Genomic DNA, 20461 nt, shown 5'->3' with positions numbered 1-20461 from the left:
ATAGGATTTTTCTCTTTGCATGCGAATGGACTACTTTTGTTGACTTCAACAGAAGCCCTTCAGGCAAATTTGGCCCTTATGGTTCAGTTAGTAAAAAGGAGGAACTCTTAGGTAAATACATCTGCCATCCATACTATCTTGGAAAGCTTATAATTATGTTTTATTTATTTGTTTCTGAATGATGCTACAATTTTCTTTCAAAATGTTGCTAACTCCCTCAGTAGTTAAAGGAATTTTTTGTTGCTGATTTATTTATTTTTTCCTGGCGACTGGATCCTCAGCGCAGCCAGCGCTGAATTCTGGGCGAGAATAATTTGCAATTGTCCATCAGCTCCACAAGAAACAAAGTGTGAATCAAAGCATATGAACCAAAGACAAAGAAATTCCAGAACGGCCAGCAAAATAGCTGGAGATGCTTCCCACCAGTGTGAGACATAAATTTAATTTAGGTCTTGCCCTTTTGCTTCAAAACTCAATGAGTTGCGATCCGATTTTTAAGCGGGGAGAAGTTTTAACTCCTGAGATGAGGGTACCTCTTGCGTTTTCTTCAAGCTAAGGGAGACTTTAGCAGAGCATTTGCAAACGTGAAATTAGGACTAGCTTGATGGGACCTTTTGGGTGGTAACAGAAAGATGGGCACATGCATGCATAAACTTCTATTGCCGATAAACTTGTTTTATTTAAAAAAAAATCAAATCAAATTACAGGCTAGCAGTATCCTAGCCAAACATTTTTCTATTCAAGAATAGATATCTACATCTGAGATGTTGTGGGTCATCAGTATTCTGGTGTAGAAGCACTTTGTCATTAAATTAGAGAAAAGATGAAGCATGCAGGGACAGGCGTGATTTTGAAGAATGGAAGCTTGTCTAGCAGGAAAAAAAGCAGCCTACTATTTCTTCTTGCTACTAGGCAGCTTATCAGCCGTGTCACTCACTAACTACACTGTAAGCACTGGAACTTTCTCAGTGAACAGTGTGAGTGCCCATAAATTTTTTGCAAGTATTGTTGGAAAAGCAGTAGAGGATATTACTCTTCTGGATAACTGCTGTAGGAACGTAAAGGTTTTTACCTGTTATTAGCTTGGTGTTTGCCTAATCCTCCCAGGAGGTCACAAACAGCAGCTTGTTTACTTATGGTCCTTTGCCAAGAGGACATATCCTTCACATGCAAAATCATCAAGTCGTAGTAAGTTGAGGGAGGAACTATGATTTGGTTTATTTTGCAGATTTATTGCCATTAGATCATCTGCCACAGGAGCTCATTTCAAATGTACTGTAAAAATAGTATTTATTCCTAGGTAGCTACAGTATTCTGAGGTACTTCGTTTGTGTGAAGGAGGAATGGAAATATGCTTTTATTACTACTCAGAATCTGTACTGCGGTGCAGAAGGGCTATGAGGAAATATATTCCATCTGTGGTTAAGGAGCTGTCCTTCCTTATAACTCAATCCTGCTGCTATTTGTCTGTTGTGTCCTCTCTGTTCAGAACAAATTGTCACACATAGCAAGATGATGATGTTATACAAACTTGTGATTTTTGCTGTTATTATTATTTACTTTTTGGATGATTCTTCTGAAAGCCAGCTTTTAATGTGTTAGCAATTCTCATGGGACAGCAGCAAAAATTCTTTCTTTGAAGCTCTCCTAATGCTAATGAGGAGGTGCTCAAATGTGTGTAGATATGAGGTAAAGAAGCAGCATTGGTGCAATAGGAAGCATGTATTGTATTAAGGCATTAACTGTAATAACGGAGTTATTAATTTTCCCAGTCATTATTTACAATTGCTGCATTTGTTCTGAGAGCTGCTAGCGTGGACAAAAAGCTCATTTTAGTGTGGTGAGCGGTTCCACGGTTTGGATTCAACCAGAGACAAACAGTTGGGGTTCTCATTGCGTTACCTTTCGCTAGAGGCACGCAGCTCTCAGAATGAAATACTTAAATGACACGCGTTTCTCTGATAATCACATTATTTCGTTTTCATTTAAACGTTCTATGTATGAATTTGCAATCATCAGACTGACAAAAAGCTGTTAAAACTTTTCAAATCAGGAAAGTAATTTAATCTTAGTTAAATATTTTAAAACATTAGAGTCTTAAAATTTACAACTGGCCTGGACTGGTAAACATGAAATACGTTCCTAAAGCATGGGAAATTTCACATACATGCACAGATATTATAACAGCTGTGTTAAAAAAACCCAAACAGACAGAAATATCAAGCATTAATCGCCAAATGGGAACCCATCTGATGTTTTTGGAGACCCTGGAGTAAGCACTGATGTGTACGAAATGTCTGTCCCGTCTGTCTTGTCCATCATCCAGGTGTGGAAAATTTGAAAAACACGACTGACTTTGTGGTAATTATTTTCAGAGACGAAATGTAGGTATTTGGCAGTGACCTCAGTAGTTGTGCTATACCTTAATTTAGGCACACTACAGTGTTTTGATAGCTCTGTCAGGCGGAAGACTTACACTGTTGTTGCAGATTCCTGTGTCTCTTGCTTATGAGTTACCTACTTCCGTGTTTCTCTACATCATTCAAATACTTCAGAGGTGTTTGTTCACCAGAAAGAAAAAGCCTCCAGCTCTGTAACTTGCAGTAGCTATTAGCTGAGGACGGAACAGTACCTGTTAGCCAAGGACTGGTGCTCTTGGGAATCAGATAACAGTACATGGAAAATTTGCTCACTCAAGAATAATAGTAGCATTAGCCTCCCTTTTTTTCTTTTAAGGCAAGAAATTATGTAAGCTTTTCTTCATGAGAACAGCCAATTAACTGTTTATATGCATATCATATATAATATAAATATGTAGTATAGTGTGTGTATATAGCATATGATATGTTTTTAATAAAATCTATTTTCAAATCCTTATTCAAGTCCAAGCGGGTTATGAGTGTGATAGTTGATGGAGGTAGAGCTGAGATTCCAGCAGGTCAGCCTTGGAAAGTTAATTTAAGAAAGAGATGTTTGTATCTGCAGTAAGGAATAATGAAAAATTCCAGTAAAGCTTCGATTCACTATCCTGTACAAGCCCTAAATGTAATAATTTTTGGTCAGATTTATTAGCTATTTAAATATGAGGGTGATATTTTAGTCTTTCCTTCTACTAAAAATTAACATTCCGATTTTCTATCCTTTTTTTTTTTTAACTCATAGACAAAACACAGTGTTCCTATAAATCAAAGAGACATCTTGTTGTTTGTGACTGACTCCACGCTGCAAAATGTGGTTCATACCACTCCGAAAGTTGTTGCTGTGTCAGTCGCGGCATCGTGCGTTCTCAGCACAGAAATCACAGAGGCCCTCGGTGTTGCCTCACGACTTGTCTTCTTCAAGGATGCACTGTGGGGAAATGGTAAGCTTTACACATGTCTTAGAAGCAGTTCCAGTCAAACTGAGATAGCATCCTAATCTCTGGCACTGCACTGAGTGACCTACAGACGTAGAAGTTTTCATTCTTGGATGAAGATGAGACCTTGCAGGTTTGGGAAGAAACTCAAAAGGGGGTGTAATTAGAGCTTTCCCCTAAGGTGGAGGGTTTTTTTTGCATTTTTGTCTTGATCTCCAAAGTAAAAGAGAAATTAAGTGATCTTGCCATACGTCCACCAGTATTTCTGTCAGTCTTCCCTGATGACTGTTGAATCTAATGACCAGTGCCAATCAATTTTGCTAGCTGACAGAAGATTCAAAGACTCACAGTTGGACTGGATGGTCATTGTAGGGCCCTTCCAAATGAAATAGTCTATTCTATTAAGAAACTTGATTTCATTTGTTTTGATATTCTTGCAGAAACTTGTTTTATTGAATTTATGACCTTCCTCTAAAAAGAGTAAGAGGGTAAATCGAGAGACTTGTGTGTCCCTTGACACAGAAATTCTACAGACTCTCCTATACCATCTTAGTTGTGAGCCTTCACCACCATACAGATCGTGTAAGGATGGCAGTTCATTTTTAGTCACTCTCTTTTGAGGTTCAGGTGTGGTTCTATATGGTGCCAGCATGTGTAGTTGATGTCTTGCACCTTCAGAGGCTTCCAAAACATGAGACTGGAGGCACCAACCCATGTAAGTGTCTGTGTGTCCTGAAGCAAAAATCTCTGCTTTGGAGAATAAAGCATTGCATGCACCTACTCCTACTTTGAAACAAAGGAAGGGCACCTGAAGAGGTGACCAAGCTTACTACCAGGGACGAGGCAGTGATGTTTTGTGTGCAGGGAGCGTGGGGTGATGCAGTCAGAGTGCAATCAGACCCTTCTGCCATGTTCAAATTTGCAAGGCGTCTCTTTTCCCTGGGAGTCACGACGTGTAACGAGAGCGTGATGCACGTATCGTTGAAAGCAAAATATTTTGTCATTGAGAAAACCTGATGGAGTCTATCCATCCGTTTAGTAGCTGGCAGAGATCGTTGTCTTTATTGGCCATGACAATTAACATGGTCACCTTTTTCCTTGTTACTGTACTGAGTTGAAATGTCTTTGTTGGCAGGTAGGATTATTTGTGTTGAACGTACTGTTCTCTCATTACAAAAGCCTCTTTTGTGCTCGGCTGCTGGTGCTGACCTCAGTGAGCTGACTGGCCCTGTCAGACTCGATGAGCTGGATTCTACAACGCAGGCCAACTCCATTTGTGCTCTAAGAGGTTTGTATGGCCTTTCCTGAAACGAACATGGTTAATTATTTGTGCTCCCTTTAATCTTTCAGGTCTTCGTATTGATTTCTTGCACAAACAGTGTGGAGGGATAGAAAAGCACAGGACTGACACTAGGATATCTAAGTTTTTATACTTCTTCCTGGGCTCTGTTTGCCTTTTGCAGCCCAAGCTTTGCTCCCACTCACTCATACCCCAGAATAAATGTTTGATGCACAATCTGTTTTATTATATGCCTCCCTTTGCAGTCTTCTTTCGGGAGCCTTCTGTTCACACCAGCCCTGTTGATGTTGGCAGTGGTAAGGTATACAAATATTTTTCAGGCAGATGGATAAGTTACGTTAGCCAGAGCCTGAATGGTAGGGTTTAGTGTCTGATTTCCCTGGAGCTTTGCTGCAATGGGGCAATTTAATATTTCACCATAGTCGTCTAGCATAACTTGTCCAATATTTGCTCACCAGCCACTTTGGATCATTGCTTTGTCTAATATTTCAGTCCTACCACTAACCATGCAGGAACATTTCTTTTCTTACAGTGTATTTTCTAACATTTTCTGGTTGTGCAGAAACATTTCCTACTGTGCCTCTTCTAGTGCTTTGTCCAGTCAGCTTCTTACACCTCCCAGCTGTAGAGGGCCTATAGGGAAAAGTCCTTAAAAGCCCAGTAACCCTTGGCTTTTAAAGACAATTTCCGTTCTTAATTTAACCCTTATTATCCCAGCAGCCCTCGTAGGAAATTCTTGATGCTGTTTTGCATTCTGAACACCTTCAGGTGTTCGCTGGAGCATTTTAAATGAGCTTGATGATAGTAGCGAATAATGGTTACAAATGAATCCTCCCGGCTATAACGCCAGGCACTTGAAAGACGGCTTGAAACCACGCAAAGCTGTTACTGAACACACCTTCTCTTGCCGTGAAGCCACAAGTTAGCAGCGCCTCTGTGATTAATATATAAGCACCTTGCAGTGACAAATCCCAAACTCTTAACGCTGTGTAATGAAAAACAAGCACAACTGGAGGCACTGCACTCAAAGCCTCGGCTCTTACGCACATCTCCCATCGATATTGTGAGTTAATCAACGGGTATTTCTGTCACTGGGTGTGAAATGCTTTGGGGGCTTTTTTATTCCCCCTCCCTCTCCAGTAGTTACACTGAGAATTATCGCTGCTTCACTCCTATTTCTGTATGTAAGTATGAGAAGTGCCTGTCTTCTTCTGCCCTGCTGACAAGCGTATGTTGTGGGATAAAGCAAACATTTCTCTGTCCTTTCTGTTTTCCAGTAGAGCAGAGAAAATAGTCCATTGTGACCTAGTGTGTGAAACAACTACTTACTTTACATGCATGGGAGGTGTCACGCTTTCCCTCTTCTGTATTACAGGTGATAGAATGACAAAAGGAGAAATTAATCCTACCACCTTGTCTGGCTTCATCTGAAGCATGCCCAGGGTAGCTGCTATCAGCGTGTTCCCACACATTCATACCAATGTAGAATACAAAGTGTCTTCTTTATGCCCATGCTAAAGCTATATATAGGTGATGACTCTCACTTTTATGCTGTAACTACAGTTATTTAATGGCATGTAAGATAGATATGTATCCGGTGTTTTGGAATTCAGGTAGTTACCGCTTACATGTTCCTACTGAAGAAGTGAAACTAATAGCATGAACCCTGCTTTGTTGGTGGGCTGTATGTATGTGATGGAAAATTTATCATCTCTCAAACTCACTCGCTGTCTCTGTCTCTTAACTCAGAGAGCTGTTAGCTGGGCTTTCAATGAGAAGTGGTATTACCTCGCTCATTGTTTTTCTTTGCGCCCTCCTTTCACTTCCTGTACTTCTGGCCACCTACGTGTGCTGTATGTGGGCCTCTTCTCACCTAACACTGAAAGAGGCTGCAAAGGTTTTACTCCTTCTTGAAGTAGCGCTCCTTCCTGCTCCTTTGCACTCATGGCTGCTCCTCCTGACCCTTAGGTTCTCAGCAGGCTCAACCTTCCCTAGAAAAACTTCTTTTTAGCCAGTGGAAAACCCAGGTGGTCATTCAAGTCCCATCTGCAGATACAGCAATTGGTCATGGCATCCCAGGAGTGTCTGGATTAGCAAAGGGCACAGGCCATGCCTCCTGCCGGGTTTTGGGTGGATTGGTCATGTTTTGGCAGGAGTATAAATAGGGTAAGTAAGGCTAGAAAGAATCTCTCAAGTTCTTCCTGCTCAAACCTGGGGCCTGAACAACGTAATTCAAATCTCTAGCTGGCCTAGTTTAAGAAGAACAATGTTGCAATCCAAGCAGGTCCACTGAGTTTCACAGAACCACAGAATCACTAGTTTGGAAAAGACCTTTAAGATCATCGAGTCCAACCATACTCATCCTCTACTAAACGATATCCGCAAGGACCTCATCTACCCAGTGACTCAACCACCTCCCTGGACAGGCTGTTCCATTCCCTGATAACCCTTTTGGTGAATAACTTTTTCCCAATATCTAATCTGAACCTGCCCTGGCACAGCTTGAGTCTATTCCCCCTTGTCCTATCACCTGTCACTTGGGTGAAGAGACCAACACCCATCTCTCTACAACCTCCTTTCAGGTAGTTGTAGGTGGTGATAAGGTCCCCCCTCAGCCTCCTCTTCTCCAAGCTAGAGAACCCTTGTTTCGGTGAGGTCCAGTCATGCCAGCTCTGGAATGGAGTGTGTCAGTCTTCAACAGATGAGTGGAAACCTGTGGCTGCTTTCTACTGGCAGCTTTTTTCTTCTTTTAAAGATGAGTCTGTGGTTCTCACTTGCGAGCTCAGGGTTACTAGATTTATTTTCTTACCACTACTCATGGCAAAGTAATCTCCAACCTCTTTTTGCAGGAGTGATAGTCACGATGACTTAAATGTTGGCAGTTCACACTGCACACAAGTGTGTTTCCTCCTAACCGTGCTTATGGGCAAATCCTAGTTAGTCCACATCACAGATGTTATATGGGAATATTAGTTGATTAGTGTTTGCCTAGTGTGTGACTCACCGCCAGTGACTGAATTCTGACATTGGATATTTTCATATTCAAACCCTTACTCAGGGGTGGCTTTGGTTGGGGTTTTTTTTTCCAGTTTCCGTCTTAACAGTGGGAACAAAATGGGGTTGATCAGCTTACCTAGGCTTCTCTTTTAGATTGAACTCTTCCCCTTCCTGTCCAATAATAAGCAGAACTGTTTGGAAAGAGCAAATATACACATTCGTTCTTGGAATGTTTCAACCAGAGTTTTACTTGTAATCCTCAGCCCTTCTTCCCGTTCCTCACCAGAGACCTCTTCTTCCAGGGGTTGTCCTGTTACCAGTCTCATCTTAATGATGTCAGGCCTACATTTTCATTTAAAGGGAAGGCCTGCATTTCATTTAAAAGGAAGATCTTGGGGACATACCCAAGAGGTTTTGTGAATGTCAAGCAGAATCCACAGCCTGGACAGAGCTGCATGCGGCAGTTCAGCAGCTGAAATCACTTTGCAGGCAGGACGTACAAGACTGTCACTGGATTATTAGAACTGTTGCCACCTTCAGTTGTGTTTGTTCTGACTTCATTGGTCTCTGGTGGTTTTCCCAAGGGAGCTTTCCCAAGGGAGCTCTACATTGCCATCAAAGTAAATCTCTTCTCTAGATGTAATGGTCTCTATGATCCTGGCCCATTTTCTTCCCTTGTGCTTGCCTTACTGGCACACTGGCATCCTGCAGTTGCAGTGTGGCACACAGCTGGGAGAAAGTTAAAATGCTTAGAGAGAAACAGATCTGTCATAAAAGGTGATTTGTTTTGGTAAGGGTTTTTTAAAATTATTTTTCATGCAAAAGGAAACATACTCAGCAAAGTAATTGGTAGCTTTTCCCTGAGCAAGGGAAACATGCCCATGCTGTGGCAGAAAGCATCCTGCTGTGTAGTATCAAGTGCTGGTACTGGTTAGATCCCAGTTTATCATGAAAACTGGAGAATCAGAATTATTCCTGTAACAGTCCAAGGGGTTAGATGCACAGAATTGCTTATGCCATCAGTGAAATCCCAGTTGTTTGGTTATATGCATAGAAATTAGGTCTCGAATGTTGTATTCGAGAAGATTTCCTGATCTTCAGACTTGCTGTCCTTTGACTTCCCGAAGAAATTATGGTTTTGTTGTTTATGTGTCACTCCTTCCTTCCTGTCAGTCCTTGTCCCAGGAGAACTGGGAAAGCAAGGGATTAAGGCCCAGTTTTACAGCCCAGACAGTGCAAATGCTCCCTAGTCTCTGAGGGCTTCTTTTATTGAATGTGGTATCAAACTGCGAGATTCTTGCTCAACAGGAGCTGGAATGTTTGGTCTGTACTTCTGTTGTACCAGTGGCTTAGCGTAGTTCCATTCCTGCAGGTGATCCACTTTGTACTCTTTAAAATACCGAGAAGTGTTTTCTCCATAAATAATGCTCATAATTTCAGCATATCGTTACCATAAAACATAATACCACTCTTTATTAGCTTCTCATAAAACTCTGAATGTATTTTTTTTCTTGCCAAAACTAGCAGGGCCCTTTGTATTACTCCCAAGTATCTTTGGCATTCCCTTCTTAGGCACACACTTAAATCTGCAGGCCGGCTCTAATGTCTGTTAAATCACTACAAATGAAGAATAACTCCATTGTTAATGGAATTTAAGTGGCACCAGTGTTTTCAGACTGGATTAGGTCTTCTCATTGGTTTGTTTCCTAAATATCGGTATCAAGCTATCTGACCTGGTGATTTTTTTATAGCTGTTTATTACTAGGGAAACATCAGAGGACCAGAAAGAAAACAAACAAACAAAAAATAAGCCAGGAAAACAATAAAACCCAAACCAAAAGAACTGAACCTGTTTGGGAAGTTAATTACCAATTATCTACCTTCTGGGGCTTTTTTTAGAATGTGACACACTCTGATGAACTGTCATGCCTTGTTGGAGGGATGAAGGAGGAAGGGAGTGAGGTTATTGGAAGAGCTAATGCTCCAAGAAGTCTCCAGATGAGGGTCAGGAGGGATCAAACCTGCTGGGAAGCCAGGAGTGCCTGTGGCTGCTAGCTTACTACTGGTGCCTTGTACTGATTTCATCTTCTGCAGGTACTGTTGTTGGAGTTAATGAGAGCACTGCTTTCTCCTGGCCTACGTGTGACAGATGTGGCAATGGAAAGTTGGAACTGTGTCCCCAGGACAGGTGAGAGTCGGCATGCTCCAGAGCACTCCAGGTGTTCTGCAGATGTAGCCATAACAGCGGTAGGTGATGCAATGATTCCTGCAGGCACAGGCTGCACTTTGTTCCTTCCTCGAACTAAGACGTAGTATTTTTATTGCTGATGAACTGATAAAAGCTGCAAGGTTAAATTAATTTATTAAGAAAGATACAAGTAGATATGAAGTGGTTTTGAATTTGCAGCTATCACTTTTTTTTTTCAAACTAATCTTCAGGTATTGCTTATAAAGATTTCACAGCCTACTGCCTGACAAAGCTAATTTTAATAAACAACCACATAAATCGTAGGTCTGATTTCAAGCTCCTTTAAAAGTAGCTGCTTGTGTTCACCTACCCTGCCCTGTTTTCCTGTGTTCACCTCATTTTTGTGTTGAACTCTGATCTTTGCTGTGGTTTGCCCTGAGTGTGAAAGAGTTGCCTTTCAGCCCCGTTAAATTTATAACCTTTCTAAAAAGGATGTTGAATAACTCTGGGAGTATGGCTGTCCCGAAGGTGAAGACTGATCCTACAGGACCTGAAATGCCAAACCAACGTCACACCAGCACGCTCTTGGAAAGCCTCCCCTTCAGCTGCTTAGCCAGCCTGCTCTTGCAGATCCTGAGATACCTGATGGGATAAAAAAACACGGGAGGATAGAACAGCAGTCAGAGTGTAAAAAGAAGGAAAGAGGGTTTCATTCTGCTGGAAAAGCTTACAAGAAAGCATAAGGAGGAGTTGGGTGGATTTGATCCCACTGAAATAGACAGCATTTTCTTAAATATGAGAAGCTTAACTGCTTATACTCTGTTATGTATAGCCTCCCTGGGGGGGGAAGACTGATTTTTTTTGAAAAAACACATTTTAAAATAGTCCTGTGTTATGCTGTCATGCAAAAAAGAAGGATGTGTGTGTGTTGACGTAGTAGTGCAGATGAATTAAAAAAAAAAAAAAGAATCTCTACTGTGAAGGTCACTTCTGCTTCATTTGGAGAACAATGTAGCATCAATATTTGTTTAAGACATTATTCCAACGCATATGACTTAAGTGTGTGCTGAAAACGTTGAACGTTTGCTGAACCGGGGCCTAAATCAATAAGTCACTGGGGCCAAATCTATAGTAAAAATTTTCTTTTGCCGTACCTTTTAGAAGGTTATGAGATTAATATTTGCTTTAAGTGGGGTGGCTATAAATAGCCACCTCCCCTGGGTTGGCAAAATTTAGACAAGGAAGATCCTTTCGCTGAAGAGTTTCAGGTGTTCAGCTCTGCCAACAGAAGAGCGCTATTTGTGGTTACCAGCTACCTCTTCCAGGGCTTTCCCACTAAAAGTCTGCCAGCCAAGTATTTTAGATAATAAACTAGCTGGGGCTTTTCTTGTGTTTTGCTTTACCACTGATAGTTTCTCCGTTTCTCTGGTTCCCCCCCGCCCCCGCATTGTTGTTTGTGTATCTCAGAGGATCGCTGTATTGCAACCAGTGCGCGGATGTTGTCGTTTCACCCGTTACGAAAATGCAGCTGGAAGTCTTCTTGAGCTGTCCATCCCGACCTCAAAGTGCAGTAAAAGTAAAGGTATGGCACGAAATGAGCTTTGGCATCTTGATTATAGTGAGGCCAGACGTGTAGGCACGGAGCTACCCTGAGCCACGCTTTCGGGGACAGCTCTGTAGGAAGAAAAATGAAAATATGTAAGAGTATCCCATAATTTAAGCTGATAGCAAGCCTGTGTTTCATTGGCCAGAGAACCTGGTTTCCAGATCTTTCTCAGATAATATAGTCAGTTCACCCTGAGGTTTGCAGACTGTTTTATGGTCCAGCTGAAGGCCTCTGTTGCGTGGGCCTTGGGAAACCTCAGTCTCCGTGACCTAAAAGGAACATGTATTTTTAGACTCCCGGTCTGAACATCTTCTGTGTCACCTCTTCTCTGCTTTCTTGGCCAAAGAAACAAGCCCATTCTCTGTCAGCATGATAAATCTTCGATGTGACTGTTTTAACCTGTGAACAGAACATCCTGGCACACGTGAGATTTTTGTCACGAATGAAACCTGTTGATTTTCTCATTCCAGCTGTTACAAAGGACAATCTCGTCTCTCCTGGTGTCCCCTGCCAGCGAGGATGGGGTAGGTATAACAAATGCTGATGGAAGAAAAGCTAAACTACATAACTTGGTGTAGAGACAGAGAACAGGAGGCGTGAATCAGGTGGGAAGACACTTGAATCACAGAACGGAAGGGGCTTTTGGGGGCCCACATCCGACCTTCCACTCACACCAGGCTGTCACCAGTGCCAGGGCAGGTCAGCTGTGACTTTGGCTGGCTGGGTCTGGAAACCCTGCAGGGAGGGAGGGAGAGAGATTCTGCCTTGCTGGGCAGCTTGTTTCAGAGCTGCACCAGGAGCCAGTGGGAGGAGATTTCACTGAAATAATGATTTTTTTTTTCCTCTCACGTCCAGTCTGGGATTTGAGTGGGCTGGACCCCTTCCCCCTGCTGACAGCACTGCAGGACCATAATTGGGCTGATGCCCCCCTTTTTAGAATGGGGATGCCGCAGATGGGGTGTGCAGAGAGCTTAGCTTCAGCCTGCACTGTTTGCAGACTGCTGTGTCACAGAATCACAAGGTTGGAAGAGACCTTTAAGATCATCAAGTCCAACCATTCCCGGCCTATGCTAAACCATATCCCTAAGTACCTCATCTACCCTTTTTTTAAACACACCCAGGGAAGGTGACTCAACCCCCTCCCTGGGCAGCCTGTTCCAGGCCCCGACAACTCTTTCAGTAAAAAATTTTTTCCTAACATCTAACCTGAACCTGACATGCAGAGCTGCCACGAGCAGGCCTGGGCTTTACTCCATTTTTCTGGCTGAGGATCCAAAGACAGCAAAGATACAGCCCAAGCATCCTGCCTTTTCGGGCTGGTCTTCTAAACCCTGTGAACTACAGCTGCTTCCTAACAACACACCCGTGAAACTACGTGAAACAGTAGAGAAGTTAGCAAAACGTGTGCCAGTTAATGCTTTTTAATTGTATGAATGAAACGTGGGTAAGCCACGGGGATCCGTGGGCTAAAGTACAGTTTATGTAATCGGGAAGGAATCCTTTAATCTGAGATATCAGAAGAACCCTGACATTTGGCACAGTGACCCAGATTTATCGCAGGTGAGGGAGGCACCCCGGTAGATGCCTGGCTGGCATTGGCTGATGGATGGTCAGCAGCGAAGGAGCGGCACCTTCAGAGGGTGATTAAGTCCAATTAGGATCCCGAGATCCCCCCCCCTCCATTGCATGTGGAAGGGAGCAAAGGTCAGCTCGTTTTCTTGTGTAACCATCCCAGGTAGGAATCTTCAGTTAGGTGACACGTATTGGGGTCACTTTGCTTTCCCTGTCGTACCCAGTCTTCTGGCATTTTGGTCTACGTGCTCCATGGGTTTAATGGGATTTATGGGCCATCTTTAAAGTGGAACATTCAGCCGAAATTGTAAGCTGGTTTTCTTGTGCTGCTTCAGTTTAAGCAGAGAGGTACAAGAAATTTCCAAAGCCTCTTTGCTCTTTTAATAGCAGTTGAGTCTTGCCCAGTTTATGGGGAAGTGTCTGATTTGGGTACAGCCTGACACAGTGTAGCTCTTCTACAAGTCCCTAACCTTCAATCAGCCTCTCTTATGTTTGGAGTTCGTAGTGCTACTCCTTAAAAGCCCAGCAGCTTAGAAAGGTTTGTTTTTCCCTGGCTGAAACGCAGGGATCATTTATCTCCGTTTTTATTTTCAGAATCATTTCAGTCCCTGCACATCTCAAGAGAGGCCAATCACAAGAAATACTACTTCAGGAGCCTGTTTAAAAATTGTTTTTCTTTTGCCTGTGCTGCTGAAGTTGCTGGGGGGGTGTGTGGGGGGGGAGCTTTGTGATCACTTATTTTGGCAGGGAGATTGGTTTTAGCTGCCGCTGCCTCTGGCCTCTGGTTCCTTCCTCACCTTGTGACAGCCCCTCCCGCACCAGTGTAGCTGTGCCTGCAGCACGGACTGGAGAACCAATCTGGGGTAAAAATAATCTGGGGGGGTGGGGGTGGGAGGGGAAGGAGGAAAGAGACACAGGTGTCAAGTAGGTGTAGAGATGCAGAGCTGGGATGAAAGCACAGGCAGGAGGGAGGAGAAGGTGTGATCTGAGGCAAAATCTCTTTGAGGAGAGAAACCTGCCGTCTGAGATCGATACCGGTGGGATATCAGTGGTCAGTGTCACCAGCTGAGTCATCTTGGAGGGGTCATCCCAGCCTTGGGTCCCTCTCCTCCACAGTCTTCACAAACTCGCTCAGGCACAAGTCCTGGGGGGAGTGGGCAAACTTCCAGTGGGATGGATAAACAGAAGGGGCTGCCTAGGGGCAGCCATCGGGTGTGATGCGCGATATGACACAAAGGTAAAGGGGAAGGGGGGAAGTAAAAAGAGTTACAAAATCAGCTTTCCTGTAGTGGGTCTGTCAGCTGAGATCATCAGTATCTAGTATGTATGTAGGGATTGCTAGCACATGTGAAATCCAGCGAGGGCCAGGAAGCCAGAGGAAGGGAGCACGTGCAGGTTACACTTCAGCAAAATCGAGTTCAAAGTCACGGGGGCTTTTTTTCCTTCATTTTTTTTCCTTTTTAAACACTTCTTTGAAAACAGCTTATTTTTAAAAGCCTGCTAGGGAAGCAGCACTTCGAGCAGGAGTAGGATCTGATTATTGAAAATCTAATGTATTCCTTCTTTCCATTAGTTCTAATGCACCTTAAATCCTTAAAAACATTGTCTGTTGGAAGAGGACCTTACACCCTGCATCTTTCCGAGCCAAACGCTGCTTAGAACAGAATGTCCAGGACTGTTTGTTTTAATCAACATGCTTTTATCACTGCAGAGTTATGAGGTGCAGAGCGTGCTGGGAAAGGAGGTGGGGTTATTGAACTGCTACGTCCACTCGGTAACCAGCCACCCCAACTGCGTTGGGCTGGAGGAAATTGTTCTTCTGGAAGCAGCAGCAGGAAGACACTGAGCTGAACTCAGCGGACTTTGTAATGTGGTTATCTGTTAACTAGTGCTGCAGATAATGCGTAATGCGAGTGTGATAAGTACTGGGATATTTTATTAAGACTGTGATTTACAAAGCACACTGTGCTAATGCTGGAGAAACACCCATAGGAAAAAAAAATAAGCTCAACTTTCCAAACTCCTCTTTTTCTGATCAGAAGTCACAGTTCTTTCGTGTGTTTGCTGTTTGTGGATGAAAAACTTCTCGTTCCAGAGTTCTGAATGGTTCTGAAATACTTTTTTTTTTTTTCATTTTAAATAATAACACTGTATTTATTATATGTCAATGGGAAATCTTTTACTGATGTTTTTGGAATAAATACCTCGCTATAGGCAGTGAACAGTGGTCTAAGCTGAGTTTTATCAGCAGATTCCAGAGGTACCACCGGCTGCAGAGCACCACATTGTGCTTGAAGTCCGAGTTGTAACAGTTGTTATCACCTTGCAATAAACGTTATGAAGACGGAGATTTGAACAAAGCTTGTATTTTGAAGTGTCAAGCATATATAAAGTTAATGTTTCACAGCTAATTGGTCCCTTAAGCATAGATGTTCCCTGTTATCTGTCGCTTCCCACAAAGCGGGTGTTACATTACACAGTTTCTGTTACGTGTAAGGAGTAAACTGCTCCACAGGCCGCGTAGCTGCCCTCACCCCGACTGTACAGACAGGGATTGCAGACCAATTAAGTAATATAAAAATCTTCATATATATGTTTGATGCAAGAGTTAATGTCAAGTCAGAGATTAGGCCTTCCCCACCCCTCCCTTCCCCCTTTCATAGTATTTAAAAACCCCAAACAGGTCGGAGGAGGAGGAATGGTTGGTTTTGCGCAGGTCCAGTTGCCCAGCAGAGAAAGGGATGGTGAACTTGTTGCTGCAGAAATTGTTCCTGCAGCCCGGGCAGATAGTGGAAAGCAGTATGTGTATGTATATATATATATATACACACACACACACACGCCATGAATACGACAGGAACGACCCAGGTTTTGAATCCCCTTCTTTCTTTTGCCCTCCTTCGAGTCTTCCAGTCTCTTACCTGCGTCCCTGTGAGGAAGAAGGGGACGTCAGCCCAGTACTACGCACACGACACTGCCCCGTACGCGACAAGAAGGGTGACCCCTTCGAAACCAGCAAGGTTTCCGTGTCTCTCGGAGGGAGCGAGCCGCTAGAGGTGACGCTTGTCCCGCCAGGTCCCTTCCCCGGCCGTCACCCTGCTGCGGGCGCTATCGAAATTGAGACAAGCAGCGTGACCTTTCGTAATGGCATCTCGGGCGGGGAGATTGGCGTGGCTGCCCTCCATCACTCTCGCTAGCAGTGCTGAGTGAAAGCGGGCGGCTCAGTGACAGCTCGCGGAGCAGCAGCATCTCCCCGGGTACCACGGCTGGGGCTGACGCGGGAGCGCCGCAGAGCCCGGGCAGCTCTGCGTTGTCTGGAGAGGAAACCGCTCCCAGGATGGATGGGGGGGAGGTGGGGAGGGTGTGTGTGGAGGGGGATTTGGCATTACTGTTAACTTAACGGTGTTCTCATGCTCCTGTATCCTTTAAACGCGGTGTTTCTGGATGAGTCCCGGCCGAACGCACCCCCCCGCCCCCCCCTTGCTGCCCGTCTCTGTGCGCAGCCACGTAGCTCCCGCGGCAAAGCCGACGTGGTAACCGGCGAGCGCAACAGTCCCAGGTAATCCCACCGCTGCATCCCCCCTCCGGCTGCTTTAGGGAAATAACAAACCCAAAATACTGTGCATACACCACCCTCCTCCTCCTCACCTCCCCGTCTCTGCCGCTGGAACATGCCCCCCCTCCCCCCCCCCCCCCGCCAGCGCTGCCAGGGAGCAGCTCAACTTCCCAACTTCCCCCGCCGGCCGCCGCTTTCAAAACACGAGAGCAAACGAGAGCCAGGCTTGAGGATTTAAACTTTTTTATTATTATTATTATTATTATTATTAGAAATGCTGTAAAAATGGATATAAAAGGTCGAGCATGCTCAGTCTTTTTTTTTTCTTTTTTCATCCTACTGTCTAAAATACATGGGGTTCTGAATCACGTTAACAGATGTACCATAGCTCCATCGGTATGAGTAAAATGTAGAAAAGACGAAAAACTACCATTACAAAAATAATTTAAGGGGAGAGGAAGAAAAAAAAAAAAGATATTTAGCTTTTTGCCTCCTTTTTTTTTTTTTTTTACTTTTTTTTAACTTTTTTTTTTCCCTTTCTCGCGATTTTCGTGGCGAAAGACCCGGGCAGCGCCCCACGTCGCTACAGCATTCAGAAAGCGGCCGCAGGCCGGCAGGTCCCACCGCGGCATCGCGCCTCCTCCTCCTCCCCCGCGCCCGGCCCGCCCCGGGGCGCCACGGCCCGGCCCGGCCCGGCCCAGGCTCGGCAAAGGCTCGGCAAGGCCCTCTGAGGTATTTATCCACGGTCTGGCGGAGTCCTTCTCTCCGTCCCGCTCCCCTCCGGTTACCGACAGTCGGTGCCCGAGCCGGGCTGCAGGAAGGAGGCGCTGGGCAGCTGCTTGAAGAAGTGCCGGAGGCTGGTCAAGTCCCGGGTGAGCTGCTCGATCTTCTTGTGCAGCTTCTCGTTCTCGGCCGAGAGCTCCAGCAGCTTCTGCTGCATCTCCTGGTTGCGCCGCTTCGCCTTGTCGCGACTCTTGCGCACGGCGATGTTGTTGCGCTCCCGGCGCTGCCGGTACTCGGGGCTAAACCTGTCCACGCACTTCTTGCCGCCGCGCTCCTTCCCGCCGGGGGCCGGCGGCGGCGGGACGCCCTGCGCCGCCCCGGGCACGGCGGCCCCGGCGGCGGGGCCCGGGGAGCGGGTGCTGCAGCTAGAGGGGGAGCTGCTGCCCGGCGGCTCGGGGGAGGTGGGCGGCGTGGGCTGCCCGCTCAGGTTCATGATGGTCTGGGCGCAGGTGGCGATCTGCGAGGGCAGCAGCGAGGAGGAGAGGTCGCTGTCGCTCCAGTCCGGCTCCTGCTTCAGGGCGCCGCGGGAGGAGGAGGAGGAGGAAGAGGAGGAGGAGGAGGAGGAGGCGGTGCGGGGCTCGGCGCCCAGCAGGGTGGTCATGGCAGCGCCGAGGTCCTTGGCGGGGTCGCGGCCGGCGCCGCCGCCCGGCGGCAGGTACTCGCCGTAGTCCCCGCCCCGCTCGGGCTTGTGGTTGCTGTTGAAGAGGTCGGCGAAGAGCTCGTCGTTGCACAGCTCCAGGTTGGGCACGGCCGACATGGAGTCAATGTAGGAGCTGAAGTCGATGGCGCTCTCGTCCTCGTACATGGCCGGGGCGGCGGCGCTCAGCTCCGCCAGGTTGGTGCCGCTGCCCCCCAGGCCGCCTCCCGCCTCCTCGCCGCTCATCCCGCAGCCGCCGCGGCCCCCCGGCTTGCAGGCGGGACCCGGCCCGCCGCCGCTGCCCACCTTGGCGTCGTAGAAGTTGGCGGGCTCCAGGCACCAGCTCTTATAAGATGCCAGGGAGTCCAGGCTGTAGAGAGCGGCGGCGCTCATCGGCGAGCGGGACGCGGCGCCGCACGGCCGCGGTGCGGGGGCTCCGGGCCGCGGGCACCAACAGCCGCTCCGCGGCGGTCGCAGCTCCAGCCTCCGCCACGGGCAGGTGGGGAGCGGGGCTGCCGCTGCTGCTGCTGCTGCTGCCGCTGCTGCTGCCGCTGCTGCTCGCAGTGCCGGTGCTGCTACTTCTGCTCGCACCGCTGGGGCCGCCGCTGCTGCTGGTGCCGGTACCGGCGCTCCGGCTGCCGTCCCGCCGTCGCCTCGCTGCCCCGAGGGGGCCGATCCGGGCTCGGGTCACGCCGTGCTCGGCAGTAGGAGGCGGGGAAGGAACAAGGCGTCTGTGGACCTGGGAGCGAAACGTCTGTTCGGTCCCTTCTTATACGGCGCCGGCCCCGCCTCCCTACCCCAATGACGGGGAACGAGTGTTCCCGGCACCCCCGGGGACCCGGGGGCGGGAGCGGGGTGGGGTGCGCGACCGCGGAGGCAGGGCTCGCGCCGCGGAGAGCTGCCACCTCCCGGTGGAGGGTGGCCGCGGCCGGGGGCGGCCTTCCCATGGGGGACGGGACGGGACGGGCGCCCGTCTCTTCCCCTCACCGTCCCGTCCCTACCGAGGGCTGCTCTGACACCGGTACCGGCCTCCCCCAACCCACTCCCCCCTGAAACACTCCGGCTGAGCGTTAATTTCCCCCTTTCCCTGGCTTATTTCCATACGGGCCAACGGAAGAGCTCGCTCTCCCCCCCGTCCCCACGCTGCATCCCCCCGCCCCACACAGGCAGACAGGCAGACGCGCTTCCCCAGCTGCTGCTGAGACGAAGCGACGCGGGAAAGACGCTGCCCCACGCGTGTCTGTGTGCATCACGTTAGCGCCCTCCCGAGGCTCCGCTCCCGCCGCCGGGGCACGGGCAGCTCCCCCCGACAGCGCTGTGCCTGTCGCTGTCCCCTGGGACCCCTTGCAGGACGCTCCGGTGAGAGAGGGGTCTCTAAGGCACCCCGAGCTGCTCCCCGAATGAAATTAAGCGCCTCCCTTGAAAATTTACCGTAACTAATTATGTGTAAACCCCCCCCTCCCCTTTGCATCCAGTGAACTAATTCAGCGGGTGAGTATCAGAAAAGTTAAAATATTTTAATTTCAAAGAAGAAAAACGTGTTTTCCAGTTACATAAAGAGCTCTAAAATAACCCTGCCCTCACCCCCAGGTGCTCCAGTGAGCGAATTACAAAAGAAACCACACGCAAAACTTGAGAAAAGTCTATTTTAAGTTTCCCCCCTCCCCGCCCCCGCCGCCCCCTGCCCCCCGCCCCTTCCCTCTCGCCAGCAGCCCCGGCTGGGTCTCTTGAGTCCCCAGCAGGACTCGCCCAGCCGCTGACTTTTCAGCCCAGCGTTCGGATGACGCTGCTGGCACGAAGCTCTGCCCTGGGAGTGCTGTGCCGCTCGGAGGTGGCTTTTCGGGGACCGTAGGGTACGTGCTGGTCATGCCGGGCCTGCCGCCGGGCTCCGGGCAGGTCTCCATCTGCCGCTGCCGCAGCTGTCGCAGTAACGCCGCCGTTTGTCAACGGGGTGTGTGTCTGTGTGTGTTGTAACATCAATAGCTGGGACAGGGCTGGCATACAAGGCTCCTTTCGGCCGTCACCTCCTGGTGGGAAGGCTGTGGGATCGGGATGAGTGTGCTCTGCCCGGCAGGTAAGGTTTCATGTCTGGCGGGGGGGGGGGGTTGGCATGGAGGGGGCTTGGCTTTGCTTTGAAATCTCTCTCTGCAGCTGCAGTCCAGATGCCGTGTTTCAGTGACCGGGTTTTGCTTTGCTCACGGGGGCTGTGGCCGCGCCACCTCTCACCGACACAGCCCGGTGGCAGCCGCACAAGGAGCGGCTGCTTTTGCCTTTTGGTTTTTTGTTTTTAGTGCAAAAGAAGGTTTCATTTTCCACATCATCAAATAACCAACCTGCCCTCAAAGCCAGCTGTGCGCGTCGTTGCGTCCTGCCCCCCAGCACCGGGCTGTGCTGGTGTCACACAGCTCTGAGCCACCTGCCCTGGGCCTGGCCAACCGGCAGGGAACTGCGACCGTCACGCGGTGCT

The 20461-nt window shown here is 47.7% G+C and overlaps 2 protein-coding genes across 2 annotated transcripts in view; one reads left to right on the top strand and one right to left on the bottom strand.

Moving 5' to 3' along the window:
• Window positions 1-15240, top strand: part of SPIDR (scaffold protein involved in DNA repair) — a gene marked incomplete at its 5' end in the record, with an annotated part of 210869 nt that extends 195629 nt beyond the window's left edge. The window contains 6 exons of the mRNA XM_084279909.1: window positions 3163-3361; window positions 4491-4643; window positions 9747-9840; window positions 11308-11422; window positions 11917-11970; window positions 14730-15240. Coding sequence (XP_084136035.1) covers window positions 3163-3361; window positions 4491-4643; window positions 9747-9840; window positions 11308-11422; window positions 11917-11970; window positions 14730-14864 — 750 coding nt within the window. The 3' untranslated portion in view covers window positions 14865-15240. The remainder of the gene's footprint in view (window positions 1-3162; window positions 3362-4490; window positions 4644-9746; window positions 9841-11307; window positions 11423-11916; window positions 11971-14729) is intronic.
• A 1560-nt stretch (window positions 15241-16800) lies between these two features.
• On the bottom strand, window positions 16801-18725 carry CEBPD (CCAAT enhancer binding protein delta). Its single transcript, XM_084260840.1, has one exon. The coding sequence runs from the start codon at window positions 18385-18387 to the stop codon at window positions 17359-17361; it is 1029 nt and encodes a 342-aa protein (XP_084116966.1). The 5' UTR covers window positions 18388-18725; the 3' UTR covers window positions 16801-17358.
• Between the last annotated feature and the right edge of the window lie 1736 nt (window positions 18726-20461).

The sequence above is a fragment of the Gallinula chloropus genome (assembly GCF_964237585.1).
Source record: "Gallinula chloropus genome assembly, chromosome: 2".
NCBI classification, from domain to species: Eukaryota; Metazoa; Chordata; class Aves; order Gruiformes; family Rallidae; genus Gallinula; species Gallinula chloropus.
Note: the sequence above shows the minus strand (reverse complement) of the source record. Positions and strands in the feature narration are given on the sequence as shown.